This window comes from Hippocampus bargibanti, linkage group LG02, assembly GCF_051943395.1.
Source record: "Hippocampus bargibanti isolate YZ-2025 linkage group LG02, ASM5194339v1, whole genome shotgun sequence".
NCBI classification, from domain to species: domain Eukaryota; kingdom Metazoa; phylum Chordata; class Actinopteri; order Syngnathiformes; family Syngnathidae; genus Hippocampus; species Hippocampus bargibanti.
In genome coordinates, this window is record NC_142735.1 from 19,342,182 (window position 1) to 19,358,987 (window position 16,806).

At 42.9% G+C, this 16,806-nt stretch overlaps 2 protein-coding genes across 4 annotated transcripts; one reads left to right on the forward strand and one right to left on the reverse strand.

Annotated features, from left to right (window-relative positions):
* Positions 1-623: 623 nt before the first annotated feature.
* On the forward strand, positions 624-10,431 carry cfl1 (cofilin 1). Its single transcript, XM_088989855.1, has 4 exons — positions 624-781; positions 5,777-6,087; positions 8,069-8,145; positions 9,491-10,431. Exons 1-4 carry the CDS (start codon positions 779-781, stop codon positions 9,601-9,603), a joined length of 504 nt encoding a protein of 167 aa, XP_088845981.1. The 5' UTR covers positions 624-778; the 3' UTR covers positions 9,604-10,431.
* Positions 10,432-11,933: 1,502 nt separating this feature from the next.
* prss23 (serine protease 23) lies at positions 11,934-15,793 on the reverse strand. Of its 3 annotated transcripts, XM_088989857.1 has the most exons (3): positions 15,568-15,775; positions 14,070-14,124; positions 11,934-13,664 (listed from the first exon to the last, which is right to left on the reverse strand). In XM_088989857.1, the coding sequence occupies exon 3, from the start codon at positions 13,644-13,646 to the stop codon at positions 12,528-12,530; it is 1,119 nt and encodes a 372-aa protein (XP_088845983.1). In that variant the 5' UTR covers positions 13,647-13,664; positions 14,070-14,124; positions 15,568-15,775; the 3' UTR covers positions 11,934-12,527. The 3 variants fall into 3 exon arrangements, with proteins under 3 accessions (XP_088845983.1, XP_088845984.1, XP_088845982.1); XM_088989858.1 differs by lacking the exon at positions 14,070-14,124 and having other exon boundaries at positions 15,662-15,793; XM_088989856.1 differs by lacking the exon at positions 14,070-14,124 and having other exon boundaries at positions 15,568-15,774.
* Between the last annotated feature and the right edge of the window lie 1,013 nt (positions 15,794-16,806).

A 16,806-nucleotide genomic window follows, 5' to 3' on the forward strand; every position in this document is an offset into this window, starting at 1 on the left:
AAACCATCCCTCTGTCGTACCGTTAGGTGCAAACACAGCATCTGATGTGTTCCGTTCATCCCCCATCTGAACCGATTCTCCTTGCATTAAAAAAATATACAAAAATCATCTTGAGAATTGACAGCTATCTTGCTCAGGGTAATTGTTCGCTTAAAAAGTCGACAGGAGTTATCACTGTAAGACAAGCAAATAAAGGACTTATTTATAAAATTGAATTTACCTGCTATACTCAAGATTTCCGAGTCCAGCATCCGAATAAAAGAAGCTGATATCATGGTATTTGACAGCTGTCGTCATTGCCAATCATATTTTTTTTTTAATTTAACGACGATTTTACTAAACCCACTGAGATCAGAATCCTTGACACCAGGCATAACAACTATTTTTATCCTTCAGCTCTAAATTAATGTACACATAGGTTATACAATTGTGTATTTTAGGGAAATTATTAAAACGGCTACAAAAAAAACATTAAAACGGATATTTTCACATTTTTTTACCTACACTAAATCCACATCCACACACTATAAATTATTTTAGGACAAATAACGTAACATTTCCCGGCTCCACAATACTAAAAGGGAAAAAAATGTAGTATCGTGTTGTTGAAGGGGTTACGCGCTCGCATACGTCGCTCACGCTTTCAGGCACGCGCACGTCAGCGCGCTCCCGCTGTTACCAGAGCGAGCGAGACCAAGTCTTCATCTTCATCATCGTCGTCACCCTCAGAGCTCCATTCAATTTCTGGCCAGACGCTGACCAACTCAGACCTACAACAATGGTACGTTTAACGACGCCCCACACACATAATTTGACGTGTTTTATGGACTGGTTTGAAAATGAAAAGAAGCCGTTTTATTAAGATTAATTCAATGAGACCACATTTCCCCCTTCAAAAAAGATAAAAGCTGTTTTAGCATCAAGCCCCATGGAGAGCCACGGAAGCTAGCTTGATCGTGATCCCTCCTTTAAAATGTGTGTTTTAATTTCGTGTTAACCATCCAAAATTGCTTCGCGGATGGCGTGGGGATCAAATTGCCTTTTTAAAACGTCCACGGCCTGAAAGGACTGGCGCCATTTCGTCCATTTCCGTGATCCGTCCGACATTAAAGTTTTTTTTTATTTTAACAAAGCCATTTGGCTGCACTGCGTTGCGTTAGTTCGGAAGAAAACGGGACATCCTTGGTTGTCATGGTTGTGCTGCATTTTTGTGTTGTTCGCCCCCGGGGCTTGGCGATGTTTCGCGTCAGGCTGGCAGGTGCAGAGCGAGCGAGACGCCTGCGGCTAACAAAGCTAACGGTATTGTTAGCATGCTAAGCTAATGGAATGACATCCAGTACGGCTGCGCGAGCTGTGATTTTTTTTTTTGTGTTGCTTTCTTTGTCTCATTTGACGCTAACTCGACTCCGCGCTAGACTCAGGCCTCTCAAAATGGTTAACGGGGGCGAATGGAAATTAGATTAAATAAAATAAAACGTCATGGCTCAACGCTTGTAAATCCGAGTGTCGGCTTTTTTTGTATAGTAAACTGGCGTCCACTAGTCATGGTCACGTGTGCTGCATTCACGGCCCCACCCTGAATTTGGTGCAAAGAGCATCCTGGGTTTATTGCTTGATGTTAAACAACGCGAATCATTCAATCGCCTAATAATATCAATTTGGAGATTTGTTTCTCACCTATTCATTCCGCTGTATTGGAGATAGAAGCGAATTATAAAACGTAATATAAACAGCTTTTAGCAGCGGAAGCTAGAAGGCCGCAGGGTCCGGATCTTCATTGCGCATCTTCCTTTTTTTCCTTGTGAGTCGCAAACTGCACCGCCCAGCGTCACGTCACGCCATTTGGCGACCACGACAAGTATGGCAAGCCGGTGGAGAATTTCTTACTAATTCTTCATATTATGGTAGTTATATTCGTAACGTCTTTGGTTAACACGAATTCCATTGAGCTTAACCAAATTGTATAAAAATGTAATGTGTGTTCATTTTGACAAATGTTCATGTTGTCACCAACCTGCTCATAAACCTGGGGGTTCTCTACTTAGAGCTTTAGATTCACGTCAGGAGCCTAATAGCACAATTGACATTTTTTTTAAATTTAATTTTACTTTATTTTTGTACATTTATGGCCACTGACCTTGATATAATATTCATGGCTGATCATGATCTGATTGATTGAGACTGTACACAGAAATGTAAAAAAAAAACCTTTTTTTAATAGAATTTTTTTAATACTTCGAGTCAATAAGGGCTTAGGCATTACTGCTATTTGGTTAACAGTCTCCTCCGTGAGACTACAATTTTATGCAAAAGCTGTTTGAGCATCTATCCATAATCATTTACATGCACTTAAGCAGTGTTTTCTAACTTTTAGCAAGCCATAGCACACATTTCACATTGGAAAACACAATCCCACATAACACCATTTAGCAAAACAATTCACCAAAATTTGCCAAGCGGCTTAATTTTGTACCTTCTGTCCGGTGGAAGAGGATCTCATTGTTGTGCTTGTTAGTACTCTATAGGTGGTTAGCATCAATTAAATAAACCTACATTTTCAGGTGCTTGGCTATATGTTAGTAGTTGGGGCCAGTTCAACTAATTCTATGAATGACATTCAGTAATACTACTTGTCATCAGCTCTCAGTTGTAAATCTTCTTTTCCTTTCGGCTTTTCCCTTCAATGGGTCGCCACAGCGAATCAGTGTGCTCCATCTTCAGAGGTTTGATTGGCATGTTTGTTTTGGCCAAGCTTTTACGTCGGATGCCCTTCCTGACACAACCCTCTGTGTTTATCCGGGCTTGGGACCGACACAATGAGACGCTGGCTTGAATCTCTCAGTTGTGAGCTCTCAGTTGCAAATGGAGTGGTGAAATATTCTCACAGCGTAGCTTGCTGTGAAACTTGAAGCATTTACTGAGTGTATTCGCTTTGATCCACAATTTAGTGCACTTTTACGAGGTTGTGCCATTTAACTTCCCTGACTGAATAGCGTCTCATATTTGGACATGTTGGGCTTTGTAATATTGTTGGGAGTAAAGTATAGTGATGAATACCCATTACATGTAATATGTCCAGTGAAAGAATTTAACTGTTGATCACAATTTTAATGATTGTGTTGTTGCGTTTTGGGGATGTTGCCCAATGAAAAAATGCTGGTTGGATAACGTCAGGGCATTTCTACTCAACTGCTATTTTTTGTCGAACCCTTCAAATATCCAGATTGGAAATGCGGACTTGTCAGTTGGACTTTGCCCTTCAACGCCAAGCGTCTCCTGGAGTTTGATTAGATTAGAAATTCAAATTTACTGCGATTGGTTTGCGGTGCCGTTTGATGGCAGCTGCTACAAAAACATAAAACACGTAGATGCCATCGTGGCATTTGCGCAATGTAATGTTATCATGAAAATGTCTCATCCAAAATTGAATGACGTGCAAATAGCTTTGATGTGAAAATCAAACGCTGAATTACTATGAATTGATCTTTATTGCTCTCAGTTCAAATTACAATGCAATGAAAATACATTGACAACTAGTGCATCGCTTTATTTGGATATGTAATTCTTCAAGGTGTGTGACTTTTGTCCTAGCGACATTTCCTGTGTTCATTTCTGTACATTCTTCTTTGAGTGTGTACATATTTTAGTCTTGCGGTGGCTTGAGATGTCTCTTTTAATTTATTCCATGTCCATGTTTGTATCTCAAATCATTCTGTTGAATGAGTAGATACACAGTTAATCTATTAAAACTACCCCGCGGAATTTTTTTGTCACTAAATAGACATCACAGTATTGTGTGGCACAACAAATCGTAACATTTGCTCTCTTCCTGACCCGCAAACACAGACCATGTGAGCAGACAACACAACTGCGCCTCGTATAATTGTGATGTCCTTCCTTGTAATTGTTCTTTGGGGGGGAAGCTTCATGGAGCATTAGTGTCACCTGTTGGGTTATTGTGCTCCAATTGCAAGGAAACCCGTGTGAATTGATGACGATGTGGAGTTGGCTGACTCCACCAAGAGTTAAATGTTCTTAACTAGTAATACGCACCCATCTGAGGCAGAAAATAGGTCAAGTGACAAATGGCCAATTCTTATCACACTTTTATGAATGTGCTGGTTCCTTCCTGGTTAATAATTGCGCCATTTCAGACGCCTCATTCTCGCTTCCCTCTCCATCCTCAGCAAACATGTTTGTGCTTCTCCACAATCAATTGTGTTTCTTTTCATTTCCTGCCTTACTTCCTTTTTTTCTTTGTCCATTTGCTCTCCTTCCCACCCCCGACACATACACGCACTTAAAGGGGGAGTGTCCTCGTCCTCATGTGTTTTTCTCCACGATGAATTGGCTTAAGCAAAGTCAGCAGATGCAGCGGCGTGAGTGGAGGGGAGCATATGGGACTCGTCAGCGGGCCAGACAGAGGTGCCATTGTGGGCCACTTCAAGCCTGCGTGACATGCGTTAGCTTAGCTACGGTTAGCATAGCCTCCTTCCTGACCTCTCCCCGCAGGGTCAGGCAATGAAGGTGGTGGCTTTGTGTGAGCGCTCTTCCCCTTTGTTGTGGTTATCGCTTGCTTCTCAATGGAGAAAAAGAGAAGTGTTGCGTTTTAATGTCAAAGGCAGTACAGACATTTTTTGCTAAACTTTTGCTTTGTCACCAAATTAATATAGCAGCCAATTAGACTTTGGGTCAGGATAATACCATAATTGTGAGGTCAACTGTCTTTTTAAAAATTTCTCTCCCCAATTAAGCGGTAGCCCGCCCCCAGCCCCCTCCAGAGTGCTCAATACCTTAAAAGGGGGTTTGATACCATGCCTGACATTTGCCCATCCGTTCTGATGACTATGACCAGCATGACTGAAAATGTACAAGGTGATACTGAATAAAACGTCCTTTTCATCAAGCACATTTGTTAAAAAATGATCCTGTTTGTATCTATGAGACTATATGGAAAGAATTGTGACAACCTGAATCGTTTCAGCTGTCTGTCCCACAGCCAGCAGCCAGTCGTGGCCACACCTCAGCGGAGTCACATGCAGTCCTCGGGCTCTTGCCTGTCCTTTTTCCTCCCACTCTTGACCTTTTTTTTGTGCTCTTCGGAAGACTGTGGCGATTGTTTGCTGTCAAGGCACCGGCGATTCCGAATGTCATTGTTTTTCCTTGGTCAAATATTTGCTGCCCAAAAAAACGCAGCAGAACCTTCAGTTTCATTCATTCATTCATTCATTCATTCATTCATTCATTCATTCATTCATTCATTCATTCATTCATATCATTTGTTTATTATTATAACAAAATAAATACATCATGTGTCCAAAAGTGAAACATCAGCCCAAATATACAGTATAAATAAACAAAACCTGATTATTACCCTGGTAATGGACATTTGATTCTTCATACAATGTCCCCCCTTAATCACATCACTTGACAATCGAACTCAATCGCTGCTTAGCCACATTGAAGAACTTGGACACACGCTATACTCTGCTAAGTTACCTAGAGGAGCTTTAACTCGCACGAGACGAGTTCAACCCAAATTAAACCACGCACAACGAATCAGTGGAAGCTAAGGCTTTGCTCTCAATAATGTAGCAGTTGAATAATGCGACCTGTATTCTGCAATTATCTTAAAGTTCACGTTGACTAGCGATGGCTGCTTATGACATCACTGAATGAGTTTCCGATTTTAATGTGACAGTGATGTGACTCAATCATGTTTTCATGCCGGCCGATCTTTGTCTAGTACACTCGCTAACGTGACGTCCCCATGCAGGCCTCCGGTGTGAAAGTGACGGACGAAGTGATTGCCGTCTTCAACGACATGAAGGTGCGCAAGGCCCAGGCCAACGAGGAGGAGAAACGAAAGAGGAAGAAGGCCATCCTCTTCTGCATGAGCAAGGATCTGAAGAATATCGTGCTGGATGACGGCAAGGAGATCTTGCTGGGCGACCTGGGCAACACTGTGCACGATCCCTACCAGCACTTTGTCAAGATGCTGCCGTCCGACGACTGCCGCTACGCGCTCTACGACGCCACCTATGAGACCAAAGAGAGCAAGAAGGAGGACCTGGTCTTCATCTTCTGGTGAGGCCTATTCTCTGTCTGTGTGAAATATGGCTGAATGTGCATCTCCTGTGCCCTGTTCCTGAATGAATTTCTAAACCTACTCTACATTCCGGTGTATAAGGCGCACCCTCAATGAATGGTGTATTTTCAAACCTTTTCCATATAAGGTGCACCGGATTGTAAGGCGCACCTACAATGTCTGAAAAAACTTTTCCAAATATAATATATGAAGTTTTCCAAATGTAAGGCACACCACATTATAAGGCTGGGGTTACGCACAATTTCTTCAACTGGGGCAAATGGCGTCGGTGGCTTCTGCCAGTAGTTGAGAGACAAGTTGTGGCTCAATATTGCTTCACATATAAGGTGCACCTGTGTATAAGGCCTAAGGGTATCTTTTGAAGAAAATTAAGGCTTTTGGGTGTGCCGTATACACCAGAAAATACTGTACATTCCAAAATAATTTCCTATACATGATGCGTCCCCACGTTAGGGAATTGGAAGGGATTTTGCGAACCTACCCAACTCAAGTAAACATGACACCAAGATGGCCACAACTACTCAAAATGCCATTCCAATTGTAAAAAAAAAAAGATTTGTAAATCATTTGCAACTTGCATTGAATTCTATACACCACAAATGTAAGCTATTTAATACTCAAACGGATTTTTTTCCCCTCATTTACTTTGAATTTTATGGCTTAAAATACCTGTGGACAGTCATTTTTTACAACGGTCTCACCACACCTTGTCTTTTTGGAACGTTTGGGATTCGAGGACACTAATGGTTGAGGCTTTATAGGTAGAATTGTTTACCAATGTTTCTTACTGTACAGAATCTGTTCAGCAGTCGCAGTGGACAGCGTCTCCATTGTCATATTATACGTCTTGTAGTCCGTCACGTTTTCATGTGGGAGACAGGTCTGGACTGTAGGCAGGTCAGTCTTGTAGTCTCTTACGACATAGCCATGGCGCCGTAATAATTAATATTGTCTTGCTAAAATATGCAAAAGTGAAAAAAATGGCAGCGTACATTACACAAATATGTAAATTATCCCTGCCATTGGCATAACTTCACTTACAGAGCCCCAGACCATCGCAGATGTTTTTTTTCGTCCTTCACAGACAGGATGGTTCCTGTCCTCTTGGGCCATAAGATATGACGTCCGCAATTTCAAATATGGACTCGTAGGACCACAGAACAGTGCAACAATCTTGGATGAGTTCTGACGCGGTGGTGGTTTTAGCTGTTGAAAATGTTGTGAATTGCACTGACGTATCTACTGACATTGTTTTTCTGAGCCGATGTTTATTTTTGATGCAATGCGGCCTGTGTGTGTGTGTGTGGGGGGGGGGGGGGGGGGGGTCAAAGGTCATGGGCATTCAAGTGTTTGTTTTTAGCTTTGACCATTTTTATGAAGTTATGAACTGCAGATGATGAAATCTCTGAAAAATTATATTTAGCAAAAAACAAAGTTTATCCATGTGAACATGAAATACCTGTTTTTATGTGTGTAACCCCCGCATAGCTTATTGTCCGTAAGATGTCGGCAAAATGCTACTTCCGTTCAAAGAACATGGTGGTGTGACGATATAACATTTACTGCTTTGCCCTGCGCAGAAAAACGGCAAAGATGCACATTTGTCGGCAAATGTTGATCCTTTATTTCTCCCAACCCCATTGTTTTTATTTACTTGCCAAGCAGCAATGTTAAAGTGAGTTGATATGTCATTTGACAAATATAGTGCTGTGTCGCAATTTTTATGGTATCTTGGTGCCAGGAACGGGCGTTGGTGCTTTTCCATTACACCAGTTTTTTCCAAACTTGATTCAAGAAAAAGCACAATGAGTTCAGCTATTTAATTTCAACATGTTTTTTTTCCTGGCTTCTTGTGCCACCGAAACGAAACCTCGCAGCCATCAATTTGCTTATTTTTTTGCTGTTCATGGGAAGGCTTGGCACTCTTTGCAATTTGAATGAATATTTTTATTCGCACAGGGCTCCTGATGGCGCCCCACTGAAGAGCAAGATGATCTACGCCAGCTCAAAAGATGCTATCAAGAGAAAGTTCGAAGGTCAGTACTTGAAAACCAGCAAGCAGGCGTATCCTGTAGTTTCAACTGTGCCAGACGGAAGAACTTCAGTCAGGGATTCTCAAGCATATTGCTGCATTTGTTTATTTATTTCGGCATATTGGGTGATGTGGAAGAATTTGACTTCTCTTTCGTGAAATGCTGGAAGGTTCTGTGTCTTAATCCAGTTCGTGACCTTCATACGACCGAATAAGAGCAAAGTGTTCAACTTTTCACACCCAGGAAGTAAATGTGCACACATTTATATGTGGACCGGGCCCTTGTGCAAAAAGTTCAAAAGCAGGTAATTGTTGCTCGCCACAAATTTCATTCTCGAGCGTGACCAGCAAAGTGTGAACCTGTATTCGGTGTATTAATACATAAAGTAGAATGCATGAACTATATTCAACCACAAAACCAAAGTGAGGTGGTCAAGGAGAAGTCAAGTTACCATGAATGACAGGAAGTGAGCAACAGTGTAGATATGCAACTTGTCTGTCGACCAGATCACTCGCATGCATTTTGTCCCCTCAGTGGACACCTCAGTTTCATTCACAGGCACAGATGAAATTAGAAACAAACACAATATATGAATACATACCGTAATTTTTGTTAATGTGAGAGAGCTTGTGTTAGAGCGGGTTGCAGATTTTAAGTCACCACAAAGCCAAGTGGTTGACTGTCAGACACTCACGAAACTGATCATGGCCATCCTGCTTGAGAATTTAGTCCGCTTTGGTCGCAACGCTGCGTATGCGGCAGCCTAAACATCTCAGTGTTGCTAAATTACAAACATACCTAGAGGCTGTGCTTTGGCACCATTTTATGGCTTCTCAGCACGTCCAGAAAGTGCCAAAATGGGTGCAGAGGACCACCCATTTTCAGTAAGCGGCTTGGTATACAGTAGGTTAGACATCAAATACTTGTGACTGTACAATCCAGCTTCAAAAATAGACTTTTGGGACATTTTATTTGAATTTCTCTTGATCTTATATCTTTGCTTTGTGGTGGTTGTGCGCACACTCATGTCCAACAATTCAGTGCTCTACCAAAAATGCAATTTCAAGGTGTAGACTTAGCTAGCTAGCTAGCTACCTACCTGCACGTTAGAAATGATGCAAAGGTGCCCAAGTTGTTAATCTGGTGTTGGGCAGCTCATCAATGGGCCCCATTTTAGCCACGTCCCCCAAATACCAGGAAAACAAAATGGTAAAAACCAGTATGACACGGTTCTCTGTTTTCATATTGTGTTAATTCTCGTTAAACATGCATGCTACCTTGAAGAACAATGGCGGATGTCAGCAGATGTGAACATATTCCACCTTTGTCTTTTTCTCTCCCCCATCAGGAATCAAGCACGAGTGGCAGGTTAACGGTTTGGAAGACCTGAAAGATCGGCACACACTGGCAGAAAAGCTGGGTGGCACTTCAGTAGTCAGCCTGGAGGGCTGCCCTATATAAATATCGGGCCTCTCCCCCTTTCCTTCCCCCCAAGCCCCTTTCCCTTTTTTCTGGCTTCGGTGGAGGCCTTTCAGACACATCTGTCGGGTTTAGCTGTACGTTCCAGTGTGGTTTGGAGAAGGGCAATGAATAAAACCAGAAAAATCAGAAGAACCAGCAGCTTATGGGACTCTCTCGGGGTGGGATATTGCGGGTAGGGCTGGGAGGGGGTGCCGGCCAGACTGTCATTCCTGTTTAAGAATTATGAACAAAACACAAAGGTGAAAATGAAAAGGTTCAATTGAATGAAGGGTGTTGTTGTGATGTTTAAGGATAAGCGGGACGGGTTTGTCCCATTTTGAATGGGACACGCATCAACAAATGTTAGTTTTCCAACCATTCTGCTTTTTAGTTCAACAATTATTATTTTTTGCCAAACTTGTAATTAAGTTTTGTAACTAGTTTAGTTCAGGTTTAATGTTAAACTAATTCACACTCTGAATTGCACATCACTTATCGAAACATTGTCTTGCAACATGGTTATATAAACTTTCTGTTTTGAACATGCAAAATTCCAAAACTTGGGTGGTTCCCTGTTTTCCCCCCTGTTCCGACAATGGCATTTCATGTAGTTCACACATTCCTCGTACTTTTTACACCTCTCCCCCATACCAGCATCTCCTCATTGGGAAAAGACAAAATGTTGACGTTGTGAAAGGTCTTGATGGAGAGCGAAGTGTAAATGAAACACCGGTGGTCACATTTGAGACTGAATATTGAATGGTGGTTGTTTTGTATCGTCTCCTATCTCTAATAAATAAATTAAAAAAAACATGAAACTGTCAATGAGTTGGTATTTTTATACACCGAAGTGCCATATCCCAATGAAATGAACATTCAGAAGAATTGTATTCAAATAGGCCTTAGCAATATTGATCAAATCTAAATTAAGGCGTAACAATACATCAAACTTCATCTGTATGTTCGTGATTGTTTAGAAACATAGAATTATTTTTGGTCCGAATCCTCTTGACTTCAGCTTCTTGAAAATAAACGTCTCGTTGAAAGCGGACTCAAATCGCAAAATTGCCCCAAAAAGGTTTAAAGTTTATACGCCGCCAGCAGCCCCTCTGCTGTCTGAGGGGAGGTCAACGGTCACGGGCAAACTTCCAATTAGATCCCAGTGCCCGCCATTTTGCATAATTTGTAGATATTATTGCTTTGGCGCCATCTTGAGATATTTTCGCGTGAAAGTCAACCCTGCATAGTCGAGGTTTGCTATTCACGTACTGTATTTTTGTTTTTTTGGAACCCATTCACTTTTATTCTCTGATGAACTCGCCTAGTTATTGTTTTTAATGCAATCTGGTGGCATGATAAATACCTGAGCAGTTACATTAAGCCTCACCAATTCTGCCTAGCAACAAACACCAGGACAGTTCTAATTTGAACCTAAGAAATCACACGCCATAACATTTATGTTAATGTTGGGATCCAAGAAGTAACGAGGTAAGTTGAATGTTTCATTCACACAAAAATTTCATCAAAGAAACGTTTTTTTTTTCTTTTTGACGAAAGTAGTGCTTTGCTGCCATGTTGTGGCACTCAACACAAGCAATTTGTAAATACTGCATGCATACAATACGGCCGGAGGCCGACAGGTAAAACAAAAAATGGACACGAGAATGCATATACAGTATTTGTACGTATGTATATAAACTTGCTCCAGGTATGCAATTTGTCCACTCCAGTTCGCCTCCCTCAGCGACTGATGCTGTCCGCCCCGCCGGGATAATCTTGCTTCCTCTGAACCCCCTTTCCCCTTGACGCCAGAGCATGAAGAGCTAGAGGCCTTTGAGCGAGTAGCAGTCTCCCGAGTACCAGTATCTGGTCTTGCTCGAGGACATCGAGTTGGACCTGTCGACGGTGGAGATAGTCGAGCTGGACACCAAGGCACGAGAGGCTGGTTTATTGCTGGACTTCGCGGGTAAATGATGGCAAGGGCCTTTTTGGCCAACGTTACTGCCCAAAGACAACATTTTTTAAATAGCGTCGAACATTATAACTATTGCAGCACAGGTTTAGTGGCATATTAGCAGGCGACACGAGTGGAAACATTGCGTACTGATAAAACACAAAACTCCCTTTTAACACATCAAAACTAATAGAATAATAATCCAGTGCCACTTTTGAAGTTGAATTGTTGTACTGGTTTTAAATTACTGTCACTGGCACTGTAAATCCGATGGGCGAACCTGTCATCGACTCTGTCGCCCGTGTTGTAAATTAAATCGTTGACCGCATGTGGGCGCCACATCACCATTCAAACTCCGCTCAACAGACGACTGCAATTGTGTCATAAAAATCCATTTATTAAAATATATCAAACATTTGTCCAAAAAATAAAGTTAACATTCTGTCTGTCAATCTCCTAACATGTTTATTTTGAAAACGTTAGTAGGTCCAGGAAGATGTGTAATCAAGCCTTGGCTTTTCCTTTGTAAAAAAAAGTAAATGGATAGACATGTATGAGTGTTTTTGACACTGTAAAGATGTTCATACTGTATAGTGGAAAAAATATGTGGTGTTGAGTAGGATACATGCATATTGATGCATAGGTTGATCCAAATCAGCAAATTGTCAATTCTCAATGTCTGAACAATTATCCTGGCCTCAAAGGTTATTTTTTTAATTCTCAAAACTGTCAAGGATAACCTGGCAAATGTTCAACCTCTTCAATATTAATACATTGTATTTGATACGAACCATAAACTTCTTCACAATTTAAGAATGCAAATCACGATCTGTAGAGTTCAGACAACATACCCAATTAGATGTCTAAAAGATTATGTTGAGCAATCTGGCGGTGTGGAGGTCTTTGTGGGTATGCGTTTATCCCTGCTAACGATGAGTGTCATTTCACAAACAAGTTCTGCTCGGACACATCAGTCCTGCGAGCAGTCTATGCGATTTCCGTGCAGCCAGTAGCAAATCTGCGCAAACTTGAGCGGAGTTATGCGCACAGCCACGTTGTAGTCACGGTTCTCTCCATTCACCTCCAGCCACTGGTGCCCCGAGAAGATCCCGATGACCTTCCTTTCCCAGCGTTCCAAGGAATTGTCCCACACCCGTCCGTACACGCCCGACCCACTGGCCCCCGGCCGAGCGTCACAGTGCTGGTAGATCAGATCGCTGGACTCTTCCTCAACTGGACAAAAGCGGTAGACCAGCTCTCCGGGTCGGTCGCTGTCGAAACCTGAGAAGTGTATCCGGCGGCCCGCCAGGCCGTCCGGGGACGGCGCCACGGCCAGCCGCATGAAAGCCCGCCGGTGGGGCCAGCGCAACTCCAGAAGCGCATAGTCAAAGTCCATGCTGAGCTCTTGCGGACCTTGGATCCACCCTTTGGGGACCCGAGTGCGCCTCACCCGCACCCAGCGCACCAGAGGCTTCTTTCCAGACGAGTGTTCCGCCGCAGTCCCGTTAACAGACGGTGGGATGAGGAAGCCCACCCGGAGCTTACGTGCCCCCTTTACGTAATCCTTGCCGTCGTGGAGGCAGTGGGCGGCGGTCAAGACATGCCAGCGGGAGACCAGAACGCCGGTGCAGCCCGTGGAGATGCGCACGGCCGCAGAGAATGGGTAGTCCAACAGGAAGTTGTTACCCTGGATGCTAAAGCGGCCATCAGCGCCGTAGATCTGGCGCTTCAGTCGCCGCCGTCCGACCCTCCGTGTCCGTGTTGAGTCCACGAGATTGGCGCCCTCTTCCTCCACGTCCACGGTGGTCAGAGTCCGAGAGCCGTCCCAGTAGAGGGTCTCGAAAGCCAAGTTGTCAGCGGCCTGCTGACCCGCGTGTCGGAAGCAGCTGGAGTTGCAGTGGGTGGTCAGGTCCAGATGAGGGTGGGCGCTGAAACGGGAGCGCAGCAGAGGTGTTGGACGGTGGGGGACCAAGGTGGGGACCAGAGGGCGTATCGGGGGACGGTCTGGAGGCTCCAGGGAGGACGTGAAGAGAAGGAACGTCAGGCTGAGAAGAAGAGCTGGTAGGTGAAAGCTGCCACGCTCACTCATGGTGTTGCTGGAATCACGCTGTCAATATACACAAGAGTGCATGCAAACACACACACACCACATTACTGTCAGCACTTCCTCCAATCATTCTACACCAATGTTGTCAAACCGCGTGGCCACATTGTAGTTACAATCTCCTCTCGGGGGGCGTTATGAATTTGGGTAAGCCATTAGAATATGTAATTTAATCCCCCCTGAAAAACTAGTGCTAAAATTTGAAGTAAAAAATACTGTTATTGTGGTTCACATGAGACAATTTGAAATTTTGGTTTGGACTTCAGCAAGCATCATGGAGTTTCACAAGTTTGATTTGCTTTTGTGGACCGAATAAAATGACATGGCGGGCCAGATTTGGCCCCCATGCCTTGACTTTGACATCTGTGTTCGACATGTTCCCAGAGGAATAACAAGGGTGCTACATACCAATCGGCCAATCTATATTTAGCTTGGTAAGAAACCAAACCCTTCATCTTGAGGCCTGGGGGTGACATAAGGTTTGATGAGTCGGGGTTGAAAACAGCCCTTCATACAATTGATCATGTCATTCGGTTACAGGTTCTGGTGTCTGAACGGGTTAAAGTTCAGAATGCCTACTCAACCCTACCCAGCATAACCACACCACACCAAACCAACCATACCCACATAACCTCACCAAACCTATTTCCTCACAATGTTCAAATCAAGTGTAAAGGCTCCAGAAGCCGCATTAACGACGTCCCACTTCTTCCATGTGCTACAGATTATCTGAGAAAAATAGGATTTCAAGACAAATACCCAAGACCCAGCACTTTTAAGGATGCGTGTTTGCACTCAAAAAAAAAAGCCACAGAGGAAGTCAGGAAACCTCAAAACAAGCTGTTTCTTTAAAAAGAACACAAAAGAATGCCCAATGCGTCATATAGAACAGCGCTTGTCAAATTCACAGCATTCCTTGGAAACCCTTGCTTACTTCACTGCGGCAGATTAAAAATTTGACATGTGTCCAAAATCTGGATTGATTTGATGGATTAACAGGACATTGCTCATGTTGAAGTGGCCTGAGGCACTTGTGCTATGAGAAGCCAAGGTGTGGTTAAGTGAAACCAGACGGGTTGAGACAAGGTGGCAAAAAATCTGATTATTTCCCACTATATGTACGGGTGTGGCCAACGCACACGCGCACAAATGACTTCCCTGGTTTACATTTTACACAAAAAAAGACCCTCCTGTGAAATCCTAAAAATGGTTGAGCCGTGAATGCAGAACCTGAAAAAAATAACAAACTGATCCAATCTAAATCAAGCCTGTGTCAACAGTGCAAACTAAATTCCTTCTTTTGTTGGAGAGAGAAAGAGACAGAGAGAGAGAGATAGCAAACAAGTCAAGTTTTGTTTGAAAGTCTGCGTTATTCTGCCACTCATTGTGAAACGAATGCGTCATGAAAAATTCTGCCAAAAACAACCCAGTCCATTTTTTAAAAATCATTCATTCTTTTCGTACATCTGCTCCTAATACACAATACAGCACACCACAAGTGCACGTGGAATTCACATACTTACCTACCGCACGACGATCCTGTAGCTGATTTCATAAATAGAGGAATGTGTTATTTTCTTAACCACTTGTATACCTCAATGTCCCTCCTGGGAATCAATAAAGGAGCTCCACATTCGTTTCTATATGCAGTATATGTTTAGTCGTGCATCTCTGTGAGCGAAAGCAAGAGAAATAAACACTATAGAATACTTGTGGATGTCCCGTATACTAGTGTATCTAACCCCCCCTCTGTCTGTAACGTCCAGGTGTGCATGTCAAAGTTAGTAGCGTCTCATGAACGCACCACAGGTAAAAGTGCAAAATTCATTGTTGTCGGTTGTTCTTCAAAAACAAGTAAGTATTAAAAAATAAAAAACTAAAGGGTATATATTCCGTTACATATTACCTGGTTTAAGAATATGTTCCGTCCATGTTTACACCCATGACTTGGTTGTCCTTTTAATTGCGCGCATTTAACGAGTGGGCTGTGGGTGGCTTGCCTGGCAGTAAGACAGCCGGTGCGGAGTAGTAGTTGAGTGGCTTCCTCAGCGGGTCCGTTCGTCAAGAAAGACACACGGCGAGTGTTGCAAATGACGCTCCCAAATCCAGCACAAAAGTCCACGCACGAGCTCCACTCGAGCGTAGAGTTGGGGCTTCGGTAGCGCCTCACGCGCGAGACTCCTCATGGTCCTAACGCCTTCATATTTAGTAAAATTGAAGTCTGTCTTGAAAAATGCTGTACAGTACATGTACTTTTTTGACAGTCTTTTTGGTCTTTTCAGGAACAAATGTTTATCATTAGAAGAGTATAACGTTGTATTTTTCACTTCATAGTATAAAATCCTTTTTTCGTATGTTGGTTGGACTCACTCACTCACTCACTCACTCACTCACTCACTCACTCACTCACTCACTCACTCACTCACTCACTCACTCACTCACTCACTCACTCACTCACTCACTGCAAGAAGGTGAGGCCAATACAACGGTCTGGTCATCGTCATGCCTGCTCCTTTCCGTAAAGTTGCTTGACATTTATTGGACATCCAACTAAAGTTGCTTAATTGTCATCCTGGTTAGGACAAAGCACATGCATATGCGTAGCCCTCAAGATGGATGTCCAGAATGTCAAATAAAGACTTAAAGGCTTTACGTACAAATTACATGCAGATGAATTTTCCTTGTAATGGTGACAGTTCAGTCAATGTCAACACATGGCCGCAATTAACACCCTCACGCCTCAGTTGCCTTATTGCAAGTCCCAGTTGAAAGGTTTTATTCAATACAATATTATGGGGGCCTGTTTTGCTAAAAACTGGTTGGAATAAATGAAAGGCATTTCCATCTATTTCAGTGGGGAGAGATGATTTGTGATATGAGTGCTTTGAGTTGTGAGCGATGACAGCGAATGAATTCAGCAGCGGTGGGCCGTCAAGGCCTGTCAGGCCTTCTCTACTGACCTGAAAAGATCTAAATAACAAACTGATGTGAATTATATTTTGCCTATGAATTCTTATTAAGTTATTCCAAATTGTCTTTCAGCTTCCTTTCATTGTTTTTCCCTCGTTGTGCTGCTTCCAGATGTGAGTTTTCGTATTTAGGCATTTAACCAATCACATTTCAGCCATCATTTGTTACCAGAGTC